Genomic DNA, 22817 nt, shown 5'->3' on the forward strand with positions numbered 1-22817 from the left:
CATTGTATACATTTAATACTGCACACACAGTTCCATGAGGCTCAGTTTAAATATGATTCTCCTTATAGTGGGAAAGTCATGGATATCACGGGTCATTCTGCTTTTAGTGTTTCTTTCATTACCTCAATGTAATTTTACAGCAATACAGTGAGGGAAAAAAGTATTTGATCCCCTGCTAAATTTGCCTGTTTGCCCTCTGACAAAGAAATTACCAGTCCATAATTTTAATGGTAGGTTTATTGTAGCTGTGAGAGACAGAATAACAACAGGAAAACCCACAGAAACCCAGAAGACAAAAGTCAGAGATTGATGTGCATTATAATGAGTGAAATAAGTATTTGATCCCCTATCAACTAGCCAGGTTAGGGTTAGGGTTCTGCTGTCGACAGAAGCAATCAATCCATCAGATTCCAAACTAGCCACCATGACCAAGACCAAAGAGCTGTCCAAGGATGTCAGGGACAAGATTGTAGACCTGCACAAGGCTGGACTGGGCTACAAGACTATTGCCAAGCAGCTTGGTGAGAAGGTGACAACCCTAACCCTAACTGTCAACCTCCCTTGGACTGGGGCTCCATGCAAGATCTCATATCGTGGAGTTGCAATGATCATGAGAACTGTGATGAAGCAGCCCAGAACTACACAGGGAATTTGTCAATGATCTCAGGGCAGCTGGGACCATAGTCACCATGAAAACAGTTGGTAACACACTACGGCGTGAAGGACTGAGATCTTGCAGAGCCCGCAAGGTCCCCTTGCTCAAGACAGCACATGTACAGGCCCGTCTGCAGTTTGCCAATGCACATCTGAATGACCCAGAGGAGAACTGGGTGAAAGTGTTGTGGTCAGATGAGACCAAAATCGAGCTCTTTGGCATCAACTCAACTCGCTGTGTTTGGAGGAGGAGGAATGCTGCCCACGACCCCAAGAACACCATCCCCACCGTCAAACATGGAGGGGGACATATTATGCTTTGGGGGTGTTTTTCTGCTAAGGGGACAGGACACCTGCACTGCATCGAAGGGATGATGGACGGGACCATGTATCATCAAATCTTGGGTGAGCACCTCCTTCCCTCAACCAGGGCATTAAAAATGGGTCGAGGATGGGTATTCCAGCATGACAATGACCCAAAACACACGGCCAAGGCAACAAAGGAGTGGCTCAAGAAGAAGCACATTAAGGTCCTGGAGTGGCCTAGCCAGTCTCCAGACCTTAATCCCATTGAAAATCTGTGGAGGGAACTGAAGGTTTGAGTAGCTACACATCAGCATCAAAATCTTACTGATTTGGAGAGGATCTGCAAAGAGGAGTGGGACAAAATACCTCCTGAGATGTGTGCAAACCTGGTGGCCACCTACAAGAAATGTCTGACTTCTGTAATTGCCAACAAGGGTTTTGCCACCAAGTACTAAGTCATCTTTTGCAAAGCGATCAAATACTTATTTCACTCATTATAATGCACATCAATCTTTTGTCTTCTGGGTTTCTGGGGTTTTTCCTGTTGTTATTCTGTCTCTCAAAGCTACAATCAACCTACCATTAAAATTATGGACTGGTCATTTCTTCGTCAGAGGGCAAACGGGCAAATTCAGCAGGGGATCAAATACTTTTTCCCCTCACTGTATGTGGCACAGAGCAAACAGAGATCATAGTACCTAAAGAAGTTATATGGTGGATATAGCATATTCACATTATTCTACAACTTCTCTTGTTGAGCAGCAATGGAGTGTGATGTGTCTATTGGATTTGTAAAACTGTATTGTATTCTTTGCTCTTCGAATCAAAATATAAAGATTCCTGAATGCTGAATACCTCAAGAGAACATTGGTTCTTATGAAGTTGTTAGAGATGCTTACATTGTTCTCCCTATCTGAATTTCATACATGAATTACCTGATATTGTTTTTGAATCAGCAATTATGTGTTATTAATCTACTTCCTCAAGTTTTGTAAGTTGCTGGACTTGTTCAGATTGCTTTCCACATGAAACATGCTGTAGTTTTCAGTTTGCATCTTCCTTGCAGGTTACTGAGGCGCCCCAGTGTATATATCTGTGTTGATTAGATCACAGCCCAAAGTGTGATTTCATGATTTGTCTGAAGATTCCTTTTTGCTCTGTGATTTTATTAATGTAGCTATATGCCCAGATCAAATCAGGCTGCACATCAGTGAATTAAAAGAGGAGAATGATCTAAACCGAAAAATAGAAAACCGTACATGCACCACTTTCAAAATGAGTTTTTTTTATTTTAAAAAATTCTAACTTAAATTGGAAGTCAAGTGGAGCAAACCAAGGCACAGAGAACCCACAGAACAATAACAAAAAAAGAAGGGGGAAATCTGCCCATTCTTACAAATTATTACAAAATCATACTGGTGGTTTTACAGATAAATTAAGCTGAAGATAAGCTCAGTAGTTACTTTGTATGCCAACATTTCATTCTAACCTTTCTAGCTCATCTAGTGTTTTGATTCACATGCAGCAAAATAACAACTTGTTTCTTTGTAGACTCAGCCTCGGAGGGGGTGACTGAAAAACCAATCATAGATTGCTGTGCCTGTGGGACGGCTAAATACAGGCTTACCTTTTATGGAAACTGGTCAGAGAAGACACACCCAAAAGATTATCCACGTGAGTATTTTCTCATATTATATGCCCCCCCCCAGTGGTGTCTCTCAGACAGTTTACAATTCCTTTGTGTTAAGGTTTTGAACATGCTCAGAGATGTGGTTGAACGTGCTCGGAATCATGGTTCAATCTAGATAATGTTCAGTCCAAAATGTTAGAAAAAAATAATTATTTCAATAGATACTGCATCATAACGTATCAGCTATCCTTTTTGTCAATTCTGTCAGCATAGGAGAAAGGATTCCGTCATATATGGTAATTTAAAATTGTGGTGCACAATTTTTTTTTAAAAGGTAGGATCTAAGCCAGGATCCCCATCCTTATGGATGCTATGTTCCAAATCCACCTGGACCTCAGCAAGAGCAAAGATGGTTTTAATATTCTCGAGTATCACACACATAAATCTAACATAGCCATATTGAATAGTAAACTGGCTGGTCCCTCTGTGGATGACAAAAGAAGCATAATAGACAAGGTAGGGGACTGTACCTGCTTGGGAGATTCCATAGATATACAGAAAAGATGCTTTTGTAAATTAAAGGGGGAAAGAAAAGACTGCTTTAGGAGCATGGACAGTTGAGTGTAGTTGAAAGTCAGCTGAAGGAAAATTGGGAAGGAGGGGTATCAGCCTGCTCATGCATTGAGACTTTAGAAAATCCTGGAGGGGAAGATTTGTGTGTGCGCGCGCATATTTCCAGATTGTTCATGCCACCCCCTCTTGCGATTCTCCACAATCTCCAACTTGTACATCTAATTCCTGTTGTTGGTCGGCCTCCTGTTTCTGGCCTTTTATGCAGGGACGTTTCCCGGCAGTCACCCCCCCCCCCCAACTGCTTCAGGGCTTCCTTTGGATTATGCATGCCTTTTCCACCTGTCAGAGGTCGCCTCGCTTTCTCCATGCATTTTCTTGTATTTTCCAGATTCTGGCTAAAACAGCATCTGGGAAATGGGGGCAAAACGCATGGGGAGAGCGAGGTGACATCTGACAGGCAGAAAAGGCATGCATAATCAAAAGAAAGCCCCAAAGCAGTCGGTGGGGGTGACCACAGGGAAACGCCCCTGCATAAAAGGCCTCGGTTGAGACCCACCAGAGTTCTGGATTGAGGCAAATTACTGAGAATTTTGGAACAAACGTGCACAGAATGCAGAAGTCTTTCCACTCTATTGTAGTTTGCTCATTTTGTTTGAGATTGCTTTTTGAATCTCATGTTTGATCTTCAAATATTAGCTTCATGGCACTCACAAAGAAGCCAAGCAAACATTTTCCTTACACTTAGGTAATATGCTGTCCATTGTGTGATCTTTATTAAAGGTTGTGTGTATAGTTTCATTTTCCAATATTGCTGTTGAGCGAACAGAATTCTGTATCAATTGGTAGTCGATACAGTCTTCACAGATTTTTGTCTGAAATTTTATTAAGTTGAACTTTGGCTAGGTCAGATATGGAGATGGGCACAAATGAAAGAGTTTATATAAAAGAAGTATAATAACAGTGTTTATATTGACATATTAAAACGTGTGATTTAAATTTGTGATGGCAAAGCACATTAAATGGCTAGGTATTCTCAGAGCTACAGTAAGGCATTTTATATAGTTGATGCAGGAGGGCATTTGAAATAGGGTATTTGTCAGGTTTATGATCTGGGTCTTTGACTTATGTTAAAGAATCAAACAAATTGATGAGGTTACTTTGTTACTCTGCTGGCAATTTTCTTAATTATGTCGGATCCCTTCCTTCAATTGCAATTGGCAATTCAGTCCAGTTTTCAGCAAATCAGGATTATAACAGCGCAATCTTCTGCAATTCATTGCTGAGAAACTAAATGAATTATTCTCATCTGTCTTCACTGTTGAAGACTTAGGGCAGGTTCCTTCTCCTGAACAGAGGTTTTGGGGAGGGGAGAATGAGGAACTGGGGCAAATAGTGGCAACAAGGCAGGAAGTCCTAGAATGTCTAGACAAACTGCAAACTAACAAGTCACAAGGACTAGACGGTATTCATCCTAGAGTTCCTCAAGAACTCAAATGGGAAATTGCTGAACTTCTAACAATGATATGTAATATGTCCCTTAGATCAGCCTCTGGACTTGAGACTGACCAATTTAACACCCAGTTATAAAAAATGTTCCGGGGGGACCCAGGAAATTACAGTCCCATTAGTTTAACAACTGTTCCAGGTAAATTAATGGAAAACATTATTAAAGATAGAATTGTCAAGCATATAGAAGGGCAAGGCCTGATGAGCAAAACCCAACATGGCTTCTGTAAAGGTAGGTCCTGTCTCACTAACCTTTTAAAGTTTTTCGAAAGTGTCAATAAGCATGTGGACAGGAATGAGCCTGTGGACATCATGTATTTGGATTTCCAAAAGGCATTTGACAAAGTCCCCCACCAAAGACTGCTAACAAACTTCATAGTCATGGGAAAAGAGGACAAGTCCTCTTATGGATTGAGAGCTGGCTGAAAAATAGGAAGCAGAGAGTAGGAATCAATGGTCAGTTCTCCCAATGGAGGGATGTGGGCAGTGGGGTCCCTCAGGGATCTGTGTTGGGACTGGTGTTTTTCAATCTGTTCATCAACGACCTGGAGTTGGGGGTGGCAACCCTATCCATAGGAAGAGTGGGAATTTCAGTTGGGAAGTTAGGGGAATACAGCCAGGATCTCAGACAAACTGTGTACTTGGAAACCCGTTGTGTGTGTGTGTGGGGTGGGGGAAGCTCAGAATGGTTGTCCCATGCTGGGAACCATAGTCTTCAGAAAGGGCCTTGAATACAAATAAGTGTATCACATTTGGAAGGTCCTGCTATCAGCGCAGGGTAGCCTGTTCAAATAAATGTTCAGATTAATGAAGCAGGCAGTGTCACTTGTTAATTTTTCCCCATATGAGACAGAACTAACACCCCTGTATTCAAGATTCATACTAGGTTTAGTGATGGACCCTCACACGGAACACTGTTTCAGTTCACTAATTGTTAAGTTGGTCCTGTACATTTTTTTAAACACATTTGTCTTGCTAGTCAGTGTGTGCGCAGGACAGCTGATTATCACCAGGACATGTTTGTTTGTTTATTTTAAATATTTCTAAACCCACAATTCTTCCAACACAGCTGGGATCCAATGTGGCAACATTTTTTTAAAAATCCATATATTAGTTAAAACATTAGAAAGCATTAGTAAAATGGCCCAACATACTGACATCTACACAACACCTCATAATATCCATACAAGGAGCCTATAAAAGAGCACAAAGTTTTCCCCAAACGCCCTTCGCAAAAACTTTGTTTGACAACCCCTCTGGAAGGCCAACATAAGCAGGGACTTCTTTATGGCCATTTTTGCGTGGTCAATTTTGATGCTTGCTCAAAGCTCTTTTTTAAAATATGACTTAAAAATGCCTATTCACGGTCCCCATGCAAAAGGAGAAATTCCACCACCCCCACTTGCCTGCTCCTTTGTTCCTGTTTGCATAGATATTAGCATGTGCATCGCTAACGGGCCTCTGTTGTTTTGCATAGTTCCTTGAGGGGGATTCTTCCCGGCAAACACCAAAGGTCGCATTAAATGGGCTTTTTAGTAATGGAAAGCAGGTATGAGCTGACTTCGCAGTCACTTCCGGAATGACGTTTCAGTGTGCAAAATTCAAAAAATATGTGGGGCAATTCAGCCTGGAACACTCTGCTAACTACCATGCAAAAATGGCCTATTTCTTTGGGGAGCTGTTGAGAAATAAATGGCAAACACTGACAATTCCCATGTTCTGGTGGCAACAGAACATACCTTATCAAGGGAACTGGTGGCAAGGGGATTCTGCTGAGAGTAATGGAGTTGCCATATGGATAAATATGGGAACAGGCAGAGTTTCCACTAGAAACATCCCATCATGTAGCTTACTGAATTCAACTCAGCCACCATGTTTCCTAGCTAGCCTGGATATTACTATCTGAACAACAACACATCTGATGAGATATCACATTCTGTCATCAGAATGAATGAGATAAGATTGTTACACATTTAGTACGATGAAGTGTTTTATAGAAACGCAGAACAATAATAATTAAAAGGAACTTACTATCAAGTAAATGTGTATTTGAGCTGGGTGATAAACTGTAGAAAGGCTGGCTTTCGTCCTGGAAGCTGTGTGCAGCAAGGATAAGATTTGGATTCACTTACAGGAGAATAGGTTAAAACACTTCTCAGACAGTAGTTTATGTGGGGAAAATCATTATCTGGAATACTTCCATCTGGAAAGTGGTATACAAACCGACTACCTCACAGGATGAATGACATAACCATTTTAGAGCACTTTGTAAAGTTAAAAGCTATCCAAGTGATAAATAATAATGCAGAGATCAAGATAATTTTTGCACAGCTGTCAGGTAGTAAGAGAAGGATTACATGTTATTAAACTTTATGATTGTAATATAAAACACACTGGAAAGTGCAACCATTTTTCTTGATATGCCTGCCTCCCTATGCAACCTCCTCTAATAAATATGAACATTTTTGAGGGTGAACTCAGCAGCATCAAGAATTATTCTCTTTGCTTTGTTTTCGTCCAGAAATTGGATTTCCCCCCACTCATTTTGACACTTATGGAGGCAGTACTAACCCCTGAAAAGCAACTAACAGCAAACTGTAACTATAAATTCCTAGGTGAACCAGAAAGCCCCCCACCCGCACCCCAATCTACATACCATGGTTTTTTAAAAATGAAAAGAATCTGTCAAAACTGCTGTATCTTATGCAGGGGCTGTAGCTTAAATCATAGTGAATGCATGTGCAATCCATGTACAGTGTACACTTGATTGTTCTTTGTATGTGCACTGAGTAATTCTCATGTTGCATTGAATGCATATACAGCTGAACATGTGATACAAACCGTACATTTACCCAGGTACTGGTCTTCGTTTCATTGGTAAAGTGAATGTGCATTGGTTCTGTCTTACAAAGAGATGTACACATGTACAGGCAGGATGTATATGCATTCATTGTAACTTCTGAACAGGGCACCCAAAACAACTAAATGAAATAAAACCTTGTTCACTCTGGACTGTAGAGAATTACTGAGTGCTGGTCATCAGACTCCTGCGGAAATGTCCATAAATATTTTCCCAGTTCTATGGCTTCTATAAATCTACTCCTGCTTGCTTGCTTGTTTGCTTTTATTATTTATTTCAATTATTCTTAACTCATGGTCTCTGCTGAATGACTCTTGAGGCAGTTTATAGTTTATAAAAACAACTTTAAAATACCACAAATAATCAGAAAGCTCCCAGCACTAATAGTATAAATAAATAATATTGCAGGAACAAGAGAGCCAACGCATAACAACACCAGTAGCAAGAGTACAAATTAAAAGAGCAGTAAATATATGAAAGCAGCAGCAGTATAAAAACCTTACTAATATTAAGCTGGATCCACCCAAGTTTTCCAAGGTAGCTTGACTTTCTCACCTCCCCACTCTTGTAAAAGCTCTAAATGATCCTGAAATGTTCCTGAGGGTCTCAGAACCCCCAGAAGCAGTATTTCAGGGGGCACCATAGCCTGCAGACACGCTCTGATTGATCCAAGCCTTGAACAGTATAGGAACTGCAGCAATATAAAATACCTGAGAGCCACTGTGGTGTAGTTGTTAAAAGCAGGGGACTCTGATCTGGAGAACCTGGTTTGATTCCCCACTCCTCCACATGAGCAGCAGACTCCAATCTGGTGAACCAGGTTGGTTTCCCCACTCCTACACATGAAGCCAGCTGGGTGACCTTGGGCTAGTCACAGTTTTCTTCAAAGCTCTCTCAGTCCCACCTACCTCACAAGGTGTCTGTTGTAGGGAGAGGAAGGGAAGGAGTTTGTAAGCCGGTTTGATTCTCCTTAAAAGGTAGAGAAAGTTGGCATATAAGAACCAATACTACTACTTCTGCTTCAAAGTGTAAACATTTAGAGATAACTATGAAAAGATTGGTCAAAGAAACAATGTGCAACAAAACACTTGAGTAAACAAAGTCTTACACTTGTGCCAAAAACATGATGCTTTGTCTGGCCAAAAAGCTGTGAGGAGAGTATTTTGCAACACTGGAGTAAACACCCATTTTATCTCAGAAAGTAGGGTTGCATGGGATAGGCAGTTTGACATAGGGGCAGGTAGTACTTCAAGTTTGTGATGTAATTGACTTCCAGTAATGAGCTAGCTCCAAGAAGACATCCCTTGAGAGGGCTCTCTCAAGGGAATCCAAGTTACACTGAACTGGTGTGGTTTTACTACACCAACCCGGCTCTAAATGGTGGGCCGGGGTGCAGGAATTCCTCTGCAGCCTGAAGATAGTGGTGTGACTCCCATACTCTTCGAGGGAGCTTTTTAAGTCCCTTGGAGGTGTGGATGACTGTCCCGCTAGGCATCTAGGGGAGAAGGCATCGCCGCCAGCATTTCTTTGGCATTAGGCTTGGGCTTCCACTACCTATAACCAACTAACGAACTATTTAATGAAGAAAAACCTCATCCTTCAGAAATCTATGTAACAAGAATAACTTTTGCTCTTACCAGAAATAGAAGTTTGATTTGACTGGCGAAATAACTGGGAGCTCCGCATTCTCTCCCCCCCCATCATATAAAATCTTTTTGGTTAAGAGAAGATACTAGATTAACCGGCAAGGACTCTATCAAGTTGATATGAGGGTAGACTAAACAATTGAAATTTCTGATGGACGTGGCAAGTACCAATTAGACTGTGTGACATTTGAGGGGACAGGAGAACTACAACCCTCCCTCCCCTCGGTCACGCCACCTTTTTCCGGCTGGAAAGATCTCTTTGCCATGTCGCCAAGCTTCATTTTGAGTCCCGGAAATCCTCTAGGAACACCAGTGTACTGCAACACATCGGGGAGAAGGGAAGAATAGAAGTACGCAGGACCGGAAAGGTAGTCCCCTGGTGCAACAATTAATAAGGTTTGTCATTGAAAACTACAAAAAGGGGACGAAAGGTCCACGGATCTACTACTTCCTACCAACTTCCTACTTCCTGTTGCTTGTCGACCTAGAGCTTCCACAAAAAACTTGTTGGTACTTTTAATTTTAAAAAACTTATGTCTACCTATTTTTCGAAGATTTTGATGGAAATATTTTAGCGATTATGTTTGGCATGAATTACTAGACTACCCACATTCTGTAAAAAATGTTTTCATAGACCTGCCAAAACCGCTAAGAATAAGGCATCATATTACTCTGATTTCAAGTTAAAGAATCCCTGCAGGAAAGAAATATGGAAAAGAAAATCCAGGACATGCTTGCTAGACAAGAAGAGACAATGGCAAAACAATATAAGCAGCTGTCAACACAGATGGAGCAAATGATTACTATATTGAATACCTTTATCCAAACAACGATTCAAGTTAGGAATGAAGAAATAGAAGACTTTACAGATTTTACAGAAGATTTAACCCAGATGACTACAGTGAGGTCAGAGGCGATACTAGAGGGCCCTCTAGTTGAAAAGAAAGATGAAGATGAAGAACACAAGAATTGTGTAAATGAAATGGATCACTACAATACATTGACAACAATGGAATTGAATGAGAGTGACTTTGAATCAAGTCTTTTTAATTTATCTGATGAACTGTTCAACACCTGTCTGGAAGATTTGATGACTAGGGAAAAAGGAAATGTCAGGATCATCTTCCCAGAACTTGAGAAGAAAGATGCTGCAACAAGGATTCACTATGACAACTATCCACCTGCAGAAGAGACCTTACTAATAATTTCCAAGGATGTTCCTCGATACTTATTGTTAATGATGAGAAGATGAAAATGTTGGAAATTCCGGATAAAGGGATTAAATTAAGAGATTTTAACTTTTTGTGTGTGTGGCATAGATCAAAAGGGAAAAGATTAAATGGAACTGGTTAAAAGGATTGGCTTTTTTGGATATGTAATTATATATGATAATCAATTGGGAGAAATGGAGATTTACAAAATAACTAATGTTTAAGGAATGGAGGGAGATGTTGGGGAAGTTAAACAATTTTCTTTTGTTATTCTTGATTATATAAACATTTTGACAATGGTTCCTTTTTTATTTTATTGTTGATGTTAACTGTTAAACTATGTGTTTGGAACCATGGATACTACTTATCTAATCCCATATTTACACTTTTTATTAATTTTATACTAGAGATTGATTTAATTGCTAGATAGGATAAGAATACGTTAATCAAAATAGTATTGGGGTTAGTTTTGTTAGCAAAAGTTTACACAATTTATTTTAAGATAGAAGGGGGTGGGGGGAAGTCAACCTGTAATTGATTTAGTAGTATTATAGAATTATTAGCATTATTAGTTTTTGTTAATATTTGATATTATGTTTATGTGTTGATATATTAAAATGAGAAAATAAAAAAATTATTTGGGAAAAAAAGTTTGTGATTTAATTTATGCTTCTCAGCAATGCTGCTGCTGTATTTGGTGCCAGCTCCAAAAAGACCGGAATGGAATCACCAGACCGCAATGTCCCAGATGCCCATCTCCACAGAGTCCATAAGGGTTTGATTGTACATAAAGTAGCTGAAAAGCAGGAAAATCAACGGAGTCCCACTGTCTCTCTCATCGAAGATCACCCCTGGGGTGACCAAGATAAATGTCAGTTCCTTAACTGGCCCTGAAAGCAGTTTAGAATGGATCCAGATTATCTGCCTCATACAAGAAAGCTTAGAATTGACTATCCAGCCACTAGTTGCTCAAGCATCTTCTTCAAAATGAGGATTTTTTTCCAACAGGAGCTTAGTGTTTTTAACATAGTCAGGTCCAAAGAAGACTTCCTCAGTAGGAGTTTCATTGCTGCCTCCTTCAAGGTAACTCTTTCAGTGAAGTATTTACAACTTTTTGAACTTAATTGGCCAATTCAGGTAGCCGGCTCAAGGATGACTCAGCCTTCCATCCTTCTGAGGTCGGTGAAATGACTACCCAGCTTGCTGGGGGTAAAGTGTAGATGACTGGGGAAGGCAATGGCAAACCACCTCGTAAACATAGTCTGCCTAGTAAACGTCGGGATGTGATGCGACCCCATGGGTCAGTAATGTCCCGGTGCTTGCCCAGGGGACTACCTTTACCTTTTTAGATGTAACCAGCTTCAAAGGGCAAAATTTACTGAAAAGTTACTGAAATTGTAAGCTGGGGTCCTTCAAGCCTCTTGTTCATATCCTGTGACCAGAATAACCAAGGCTAATCCAAGCAACTGCAACTAGATGGCACAACGATAACATCATATGACAGACTAACACGGCTACCCATCATGATCATATGACTTCTGAGCTACTAGTTCATATTGTGTTAGATGCAAGCAATTTTATTTCAGAAATGCCTAGAAAATATATCACCACTTCGCAAGTGTGAGTTCCAACAACATCACCCATGACAAGAAAAAGAAGTCCTCTCACCACTGGAAATCGCACCACTCAATGTCTTTACACAGATTGTATTTATTTATTTACTTATTTACATCATGTATAGCTTGCCTTTCTAACTGAGAGTCAAAGTCAGATTACACTGTATAAGTCAATGCAGTCAATAATGAGACATCTTATTAGCAATTTTAATAGGATTAGGATTGCAGAAATCAGAAACGGAGAATACAGTATTAGACAGGGTATGTTAAACAATGCAGAAAATGGTATTACATAAGTAGAAAACAAAGCAGCAAGAGCAGGCTAATATATACAGCAAAAAATAATAATACTGTACACAGTAGTGTAGTCCAGAGTTCCTTGCCCTTTATAAAAGCACCTTCCTGAACCATTCGGTTATGATACATCCCTATCAGCTTTATAAAAATGTCCTCTTGGACCATTGTTTAACATAGCTCATGGAACATCAGAAGTGTGGGAGCCTCCTGACCACCTCAGGCAGGCCATTCCACAAGGTGTGAGCCACTGTGCATGTGACAGGCAGCGGTTGTTCCAGCGCATTTGCAGGGTCACATCTCTAGAAGGCCCTGCTCATATGACTGAAGTTGCCGTGGTGGCATAGGAGGAGAGGTGGTCCTGCAGATATGAGGATCCAAGGCCATGAAGGCTTTGTATGTGATAGCCAGTACCTTGAACTGATAGGCAGGCAATGGAGTGACTGCAGAATGGGTGTACTATGCACGCTCCACTTAGCTTCCTGTAATAACTGAGCTGTAACATACTGTTCCAACTGGAGTCTCTGAGCTGGCTTCAAGGGCAGACAACATACGATGCGTTATACCAGTCTCTTCTCAATGTTATCATAGCATAGATCCACTTGGTCATATCAGCTAAGTCAAGGTAAGGGGCTGTCTTCCAGGCTAAACAGAGTCAGAAGAAAGCTTTTGTTACAGCTGCATTAACTTGCCTCTCTTACAATAATGCTGGATGCATTGTAATCCTTACTTTCTCAACTGAATCACCACGGGTCAGCTGAACCCCAATGGAAGCACAACGTTATTCAAAACCTCAGCCTTCCCAACCAGTATTACCTCTTCCTTGTCAGGATTCAGTTTGCTCAGTTTGTTCAGTCTTAGCCATTTAATCACGGCAGTCTGGTAGTGGTTAAAGACCTCCGCTGCATCACCAGGTGATTTGGTTTGGATGGAAAGATGTAGAGCTGGGTGTCATCAGCATTTTAATGACATCCAGTCCCAAAGCTATGAATGATTTCTCCTAAGATGTTTACATAGGGGTTGACTAGCATGAGGGATAGGACTGTGTCCTATGTTACCCCACAGCACAAATCCCACACCGATGCCAAATGGGCTTTTCAGGGCAGTGGTGAACCTTGAGGGGTGATTGTGTCAACTGTAAATATCAGAGTTCCAAAAAAGGCTTTGCCATATAGTTTGTGCCTTGTTGAATGGAAACTTTCCAAGGGCCATCAGAAATCCATCCAGATCTATCCACCTCCAGGCGTGAACTAGCTTAATAGTTCCTCCTGTAGAGCTTTTGAGTTCCCAGGAATCCAAATCTCATCAAGTAATGAATGTGAAACATGCTGTGATGTCATTTATTTCCAACTGGTGTCTGAAAAGACTAATAATATAACATCCAGATTATGTTGTTCTGATGTTTCTATGGAACCATTTTTCTGCCTGGGGAATGTATAATTTAAAAAAAAAAAAAACACCTGCAGGCTGTATTAGATTTTTGTGGAAATAAAAAAGCTTTAAAATATCTCAGCTTTCCCTTTGGCCTGAGAGCATTAATATTACTAGCTTATAAATAAGATACAAGCACTTAAACTAGCTCTTCATGACTCCTTCTAAGTTACTTACGAAGTTTTATTTACTAGTCTGTCAGCCAAAGTGCACTTTAATACAAATCTAATTTTTTAAGCTCTGCTCTTCTCAGTATCCAGAATATAGTGCTAAAATAAGACACACATGAGACTTTTAAATAATAAAATGCTGCCTTGAATGCAGCTGAATCATTTATTAGATGACACAGATGGCAGTTTGGGGTGTATCTTCAGTTTATGCTCTTGAAAATCTTCCCAATAGTGTATTTTGTCTTGGTTGCCCGGGCACTGAGGTGCAAAGCATTTTGCTTGCCTAAAGCTTTAATACTCCATACACCAGCTTTAGAGTAACTTCTACTGAAATCAGCAGAATTCATCACAAGCAAAACCGTGAAAGATCATGCCCAGATCTTAAGCATGCTTAACAGGAAGTATATTACAATGGACTTAATGGGACTTGCTGAAGCACAACATATTTGGATCACAGTTATACCAGCGACCTCAGTGTATTTACTTCTCCTTCCCTCTCTTAATGAATTTTAAAGGAACTCTGTAACTCAAGGCCTAATGAGACAAGATGCTGCGATCAGATTTCCCCAATCCCTACTAAATAAAAACAGCAGCCATATTAGGATTGGGACCACAGGACCTGGGGAGGGGTTTAATACTTTCGTCTCCACATGGATTTGCCAATCAAAGCTGAACCCTGCCCCCAGCACAATTAGCCTTAGAAAGAAAGGGGTAAAAACAGGAGAAAGAAGGGTATCAAGCATAGGAAGGGGTTCGGTTTGATTTACAAAACCACGTGGACATGGAAGAACTACCTCCTCTAATCCATATTGGGGCCAATAGTTCCAATCCAAACCAGGGCCCTGGGCAGCTGCTATTTCTTTCTTTCTTTTTAATGCTGGGAATATCCAATAATGAATTTACCAGTTTCTTCTCTAGTTAGACTGCCATACGGTTATCAGCTCCACATTGAGAAATATCTGGAGATTTTGGAGGTGGAGCCTGTGAAGGGCGGGGTTTGGTGAGGGGAGGGACATCAATGGGTATAATGCCATAGAATCTACCTTCCAAAGCAGCCATTTTCTTCAGGTGAACTGATTTCTGTTGCCTGGAGATCAGTTGTAATAGTAGGAGATCTCCAGATACCACCTGGAAGTTGGTATCTCCAGATACCACCTAGACTGCCAGTTACTGAAAGCTGACTCAGTAGGTCATTGAAATAAGCCATTGTCATGATCTCCGCATTATAGATGAGGGTACATAAGAACATAAGAACATAAGAAAGGCCCTGCTGGATCAGACCAAGGCCCATCAAGTCCAGCAGTCTGTTCACACAGTTATGATTTGAACCAGGGTGAGCAAAATCATGAGTTGTACCAGTTCCCCAAAATAAGGTTACAAGTGTATGGGTTAACTATTTTATAAATGGCTAACCTACATCAATTAAATGTCCATAGATTAATGTGAGTGCTAACTAGCAACCTACCACAACTACCAGCATTTGAGGCATAACCACTCTGCCTGCAAATTTGGCCAGTGCTAGTATTGTCTTTGCTCATCTTCACCTGCATGTAAAAAATAACGCCAAAAGCTGTTACTGATGGCGTTTGTGAGAATCGTTAGTCACCCCAGCAGCGAGTGAAAACAGCAGAGACAGCACGTATAAATAAGTGCTCTTTTATTCACAGTGTCAAAGGGCTCCGCAAAGCACCTCCTTCTCTTAACCCACACCAACTATACACATATAGTACACATATATACACATCTGGCACTGTTTCCCAGCCAATGAACTGTTGGCTGCCTAGTTGCCAGGACTATCTTGCTCAGTCCAGTTTTGGCCAGATTTTCTGCTCAGTCATTGAGTGATCATGTGACACTACCTATCACCTGGCTGTCACTCAGATCATTGCTTGCTATGTGCAGTCTTAAATGTCAACAGTTACGCCCCATCTCCTTTCCCATGCTGATCTAGCAACTAGGGCTTGGTTGATATTGTTCAACCAAGGGTGGCCCTTCCTGATCTACCCAGTTGCTCACGCCAGTGATGGGGTAGATTGGGAACAGCCCTTCATCCTTAGATGCCTCAAGGATGTCCACCAGTTACCCTGCCTATATTATAATGCCTCACAACATTTTTGCCTGCACTACTTATGTTCTTACTAGTCAAAGGCCAAGCCTAGTTATATAATACCTTCACTCACCAGGACAATGTGGAGCAGACAAAAAATGAGATCCTCTTCTCAGTCTATCTGAAGGATGCCCCAAAAATTCTTGCTTGGCTCCCAAAAGATGATTAGCTACTCCCAAATTATCCACGCAGAGGGTGACTGGGCAAACCCACAATAAAACTCTACTCCAGAGAGTGTTGCTGCTCCCTCTAAAATGCAGCATTGAGGATTGGGATTGCATGAGATGTGGCATTGGGGAGCTACAGCAGTAGGAAACTGGAACCCTCATGATGTAATTTTTAAAACAGTATAACCTGTGACCTTCAAATGAGACAATGACATGGATACAACCTTCCTCCAAGGAGCTGCCCTCCAGCCTAAGGAGCCACTTAAGTTGGAGGAAATCTCCTTAGCCTAGGGGATGGCTACAAACTTTGCTCAGTGTGTGACAGAATGGCGTAGGATTCACCTCATTGTAGTGAATAGGAACTGGGAATAATTGATCCACCTAACAAGATATTCCTTGTGGGCCTCTAGAAGGAAGACCCAGGAATGCAAGTGAGGCATTAGAACAGAAGATGCTCTGTCATCTGTAGGAAAGTCTGTCAGTGGCAAAGTTCCATGGCAATATACTATAAAGGGATAATATCACTCCGTTCTACCTACACTGGCTCCCAGTTTGTTTCTAGGCCCAATTCAAGATGCTGACATTGTCCTTTAAAGCCCTATAAAGCTTGGGACCTGCATACCGTCCTACTCCCATATGAACCTACCTGACCACTATGGTCATCTTTAGAGGCCTTTATTTGGGTGCCCTGGTATTTAAGGCTAGATGGGTAGCAGTTCAGGAAAGGGCCTTCTCAGTCATGGCACCAAAATTGTGAAATTCTTTTCCCAGGGAAATTCATGTGTCCCCCTAAATCATTGTCTTCTGCAAGAGTGTGAAGACTTTGTTGTGTTTGGCATTCCCTCCTGACCTTCCTCCCAAACATGTGGTTCATTTTTTCATTCTTGTCATATATGTATGTATATATATGTGTGTATGTGCATTCATATATGTATGAATGTATGTATTTTCAAAGCATGCTTTAATGTTTTGATTGTTTATTGCCTTGGGGACCTGGGTTGTGTGGAAAAGTGGCATAAACGGTTTTAAGTTAAAGTGAAGAATAGACTGTCTTTTTTTTTTTTTAAGGGCGAGCCAATCATTGGTCTGCAATCATTGGTGGATCTCATTCAAAGAACTATGTACTCTGGGAATATGGAGGTTATGCAAGTGAAGGAGTCAAGCAGGTTGCTGAGCTGGGATCTCCAGTAAAAATGGAAGAAGAAATTCGGCAACAGGTAACAGAAGTCTAAAACTGTAATCAACAAAACAAGTGAAAGTCTATAATGTGTCCTAGAATAATTCTCCATGTCTATTCTAATATACCTTAACCAAGTCAATTAAGAGTTTTACTGGATAATGAGTTTAAGATTTAGTCTTATAATTGAATATTCAGTTAAGGCCATGTTTTAACTCATACCCTTCTTAATGAAGCTTCAAACCACAGACTTTCTGTAGCTTTGATGCAGGACTGTTCTGCACTGCATCCGTATCATGCATTTTTCTCAAGTCAATGTGAAGTTGACATGTAAATGATCTGCGACATCTGCAAAATATATACCAAGCAATCGGCGTGGCATATGAGTTGCTGCAATTCACAGCTTCACAGATTTACATTTACATTTATTGTTACGGCCATTGGCCAGCACAAACTTCACAGATTAAAGAGGAGACAAGTTCATGAATTGAAACACAAGGTGTGATGCTGAATGGTGTCTGAGTTCCAGGAGCAAGTCTCAGTAACAGCCAGGCCTAGGCAGATGAGGGCCCTAAGCCTTTCTCTAGTAATTCTCTTATAATTAATCATTAGATTCTTCCACAGAAGAATAGCCCTGTCAATTTGTAGCAGTAAACATTCCTGCTGCAGCACTGATCTCTGTCTTAGAGAAAGTAGAACTGGTTTTTCTTTGTGTATTTGCTGAGCTCTTTGCAGATAAAATTGCTAATATACATTCTGATTCACAGTGCAATCTTAAGTAGAGTTATATCCCCTTAACTCCATAAAGGAAGGCATAACTCTGAGCTATTTTTAGTCTCCTGTGCTGTACCACACGCTACCCAAGAGGCACCCAGGACCTTCTGTTTTGTAGGATGTGTTCCGGAGGACGTGGACGCAGGGCTTGGTTCAGTTTATGCCCAACATGTCCACTTGATCTTTATACGTTATGGCTTGTGATTTTAAAAAGTGGGAAAGTTTGGAAGTGTTGATTCTAAATAAAATAAAGGTTTCCTGAAGGATAACTAGTTTCATCTAGTGTAGAGAAGCAGTGGGAATATCTGTAATGGTATGAATTCATGTTCAGCAAAGTGAATAAAGTTGGCCAGGTTGATATTCTGGTTTTAATTTTTTAAAAGCCCCAAACCCCTGTTGGAACAGCTATCAGAGAAGATTTGCTTTATAAGTATTCTGTGTTTGTCACACACAGTAAGAGTCCTTTTTCTCTGACCAGGATCTCATCCTCCAAAGACTCCACTCCAAAATCTCCAGAAATTTCCCAACCTGGAGCTGGCAACTTTAAGGGGAACCAATCTCTGTATTTGGGAGAGCCATTGTGATTCTGGGAAAGCCACTGCCACCTCTGCTGCTGAAGGGGGGGTAAGCAAGTGGGCAGCTGGGAGCACCATCACTGCTGCTGCTTCTATGGGAGAGGGAGAGGAAGTTGATGAGAAGCTGGGAGGGTGAAGGGGGACATAAAAAGAGAGAAAGTGACAGGACAGGTATGGATGAGAGAGTAAGAAAAGGGGTGGCAGGAGGGAGAAAGAGAGAGACTCAGATAAGTAGGGGGAGAGGAGAGGAAGCAAAGGTGGTGGGGAATAGGATAGCTGCTCCCACAAGATTCTTGCTGGTCTCCACTTGTAATAACATAACATAACCTAACTGTTCTGTTGTGGTATGCTGCAGTGAAGAACAGATATTTTGGGTTACGTGATGAACCAAGGCATTCCTAAATGCCCAGAGGTCCAAACGAAAGGCTAGCGGCTGTATGGCAAGTGATAATTATGATTTTTTAATTTTTATGATTCTTTTAAACTTTAATTTGGTGCCATATAAAGGTACTGTGTAAGGCAGTGAATAAAAATCCCAGGGTCTCTCATATGCCTATATCAAGCTTGCTTTTCCTGGCCAAAATGATAGTGGACTGTGATCGTTTATGCATGGGTGTTTTATCTGGTTCGCTCATCCCACACTTTTCTGTTTTGAGTCCAAAAAACACTATGCACCAGCAAATTCACCAGCTCATACCCAGAAGCATGAGTCCCCGCCCCTTGAAAATGCTGCTTAGAAATTGGCTGCAGTACCCAGTTTCCCTCCCCCGCCCCAGTGGAAACCCAAGTGCCATGCTAAAATCCACAAATGGAGCTCTGTCAAAGGAACGAAATTAGGCGGGGGGGGGGGTAAAATTAAGCCATTTTAAAAGCCAGTACTGAGGCAAATGTCTGCTCAGTAAAGAACTCTGTGGGAGACAAACCAGGAAGCATTTGAGATTGGCTGCAGTGCTTGCTGGGAGAGAAATGTCACTCCCCCCAGCTTCCTTGTCCCATGCTTTGGTTTATGCATCAAGACTTCATCTGGACTGATCTCAGGAGAGATATAAGAATTGGGTTACTACAGGGATGGGAAGACCGGAGATTTGTGAGGGCTGAGCGTGAAGTCATCTCTAATGGATGGAAAACTCATGCATAACTCCAAAGAACAACCAAGACAATCCGGGGATAAACATGAGTCCAAGTACCCATTCATAAACGACCAGTCACTGGACAGCTCTACATACCTGGATGAAATACACCCATTTTCATCTAGTTTCATCTGTCTTAGTCAATGTGACCTTTGTTGGGATAGTGTAACATATTTGATTGTCTAGGATAATTAGCATCTTTTGGTATCAACAACCATAGCATCCTTCTGGGATAAGTGCCCAGAGGTAACAGACACCTTGTTATAGTGGTAATACATCTGTCTTGAGAAATTTCAAAAGGTGGTGCAGAGAGACTACTGCTCTTAGGAATTATCTTGTGAGGCCCAAGGGAATTTTCTTCCCTCTTGGAATTATCCTTGAATGATTGCATGGACTGAGAGAGCCTTGTGAATGAGTTTTATGTATCTATCTGTTTGTTTATATGCCTGCCTTTCTCTTGAATATCTCAGGACTCTTTTGAAGACAGTGTATAGGAAGCCAACAGAGGTTCAATTCATTCATGTATTAAGTTAGTACTCTTTTGTGTGTGGTGGAATAGTAGGTGTGTGCCCTACCCACCATATATAATGTAATGAGGACTTAGCTGCATCTATTAGTTTTGTCTTTTTTCTCCTAGGTGTGGAAAGCTGATACATGTGAATCTTCTCTGGGGAACAGCACAGATTAGGCTTATGCCGCATGGGGCAAAGGGTTCTAAAAAGGCAAAAATCAGTAGGTGAACTGTAATTCCATCCTTATTGCCCAATAAGAATGGGAGAAATGAAAACATTAAGAAAAAAATCATTCAGTGGCCCTTACAAAAAGTTTTTTAAAAGACGAGAAATCAACATAGAGAAAAGGCAGAATAGGGAGATATGTATGGCAATTGAGGGCAGTACTCCTCCCCCCCCCCCAGCTAAATTCTGGTATTTGATATGCATACATGGCTCTTGTTATCTTCACGCAGACTTCTGTCTATGATTCAAGCAGCAGAATTTTGTACCCAGGAGTATTCCCTGAGGCTATACTAAAGTTTTGTGTGAAATGCATCCTGAGCTAATACTTTAAAGCATGAATTTAAATGGGGATTCTTTTTCACATATCAAATGTGAAACGAATGAATAATTGAATTCCCCTGGTTTCACCCAAGTCTGCTTAGCTAAGCAGAAAAAGCTCGTATGCCTAAAAGGTAAGGCTGGCCATTACAGTGAGATACGGTGTGACTTGTGCCAGTTCTTTAATTTCCCATAGGTGTATAATGGGTGCTATGCCAGAACTAGACGTTGCAGATTTATGTGTGGCTGCCATCAAAAACTGCAGCCCTGCATCGTCCCTTTCATTTTCTTCTGGTATGATCTAGAAATACCAAATGTGTCACATGATGACATCATGCTCAGAGCTTCCCTGCCTCTTATTCCCTTCATTGGTTGTCACTTGCAGAGTTTGTGAATGATGTTATGTAGGGATGTGAACTTCAAACATTTTCTTGTTAATTTCAGATAGGAGGGCATGCTTTTTGTGTCCCAAAGTTTCTGGACCCTCATGACCATTTCAAGATTTTTGGCGGATCTTGAACATTCAAAACCATTTTCTAACCCCCTCCCAATTCCACCACCCAGCAGCAGCAAGGATGTAGAGAGAGGAAGCTTTCCTGGCTAACAGGTGATAGTAGGGTGGACAGAGGCCATTGCAGATAATGGGGCCATTATGTCCTCTAGAGAGGTCAGATGTACCCACATGAAATACTGGTCTCATTGACAGGCAGGCTTCTGTGCTTCTAGGAGGTTTCACTGAACATCTAATACTTGTGGGAGTATAGCCGCCTGCCCATGGATCTGGCAGGGCAGCAAAGCCTCATGTGAGTGCAAAAGCTGGGCAGGAACTGGGCAAGCAATGAAGCCTTGCATGAGTGCAGGAACTTGCCTACTAACCCAGCTGGCCACCCACCATTTTACAATGCTGGCCAGGTAAGTCCCCTTTCCCCCAACTATCAGCTGTTAGTGGGGTAGACAGAGGCCAGGTCTATCCGCTATTGAAAATAGAGCCATTATTTTTCATGGGTTATAGAGCAACCAAGAGCCCTGTGGCACAGAATGGTAAGCTGCAGCACTGCAATCCAAGCTCTGCTCACAACCTGAGTTTGATCCTGACAGAAGTGGGTTTCAGGTAGCCGGCTCAAGCTTGACTCAACCTTCCATCCTTCCGAGGTTGGTAACATGAGTACCCAGCTTGCTGGGGGTAAAGGCAATGGCAAACCACCCCATAAACATGGGGAAGGCAATGGCAAACCACTCTGTAAACATAGTCTGCCTAGTAAACATTGGGATGTGATGTCACCCCATAGGTCAGGAATGACCCGGTGCTTTACCTTTACCTTTATAGAATAACCAGTTCTACCCATAGGTAATAATAGCCCCATTCTTTCTCATGACAGTAGACCAGGACTCCCATCTACCCAACTGTCAGTCACCATCATCTGTAAGGTTCCACCTGTAGTCCCTTTAAAATTTAAAGGGACAGAGATGAAGCCTAACAAGTGCTTAGCTGGCCAGCATCTGCAGTCTCTCCCATACTCCTGTGCCTCCCCAAAACTGAAATACTCCTGAAATTCTGGGAGGTAATTCCCAGAATGTTGGAAGTGTTTGGAGTTATTTCAGATATCCCCGAACTGAAAGGAATTTTGGGTTTAATTTCAGCTCATGTATATCCAAATGCACACCTATAATATTATGTCACACATTTTGTACTACTGTTTTTATACTGTACTTTCCCCCCCTCATTGAACTCGATATGATTTACATAGAGTTCCCAGACAGTCTTCTGTTAATAGGTTTTTTTAAGTGTGTATGTGTGTTAAGTGCCCTCAAGTTGCCTCTGATTTATAGCAACCCTATGAATTAATTACCTCTGGGGAAATGTCCTATTATTAACAGCCTTGCTCAGGTCTTGCAGACAGAGGGCTGTGGCTCCCTTTACTGAGCCAATGCATC

At 41.4% G+C, this 22817-nt stretch overlaps 1 protein-coding gene across 1 annotated transcript in view; it reads left to right on the forward strand.

The window, feature by feature from the left end:
* SPON1 (spondin 1) overlaps nucleotides 1–22817 on the forward strand; it is a 362076-nt gene that overhangs the window by 110833 nt on the left and 228426 nt on the right. Inside the window, exons 5-6 of the mRNA XM_056851935.1 lie at nucleotides 2512–2634; nucleotides 17240–17388. Coding sequence (XP_056707913.1) covers nucleotides 2512–2634; nucleotides 17240–17388 — 272 coding nt within the window. The remainder of the gene's footprint in view (nucleotides 1–2511; nucleotides 2635–17239; nucleotides 17389–22817) is intronic.

Source organism: Euleptes europaea, chromosome 6 (assembly GCF_029931775.1).
Source record: "Euleptes europaea isolate rEulEur1 chromosome 6, rEulEur1.hap1, whole genome shotgun sequence".
Taxonomy (NCBI): Eukaryota; Metazoa; Chordata; class Lepidosauria; order Squamata; family Sphaerodactylidae; genus Euleptes; species Euleptes europaea.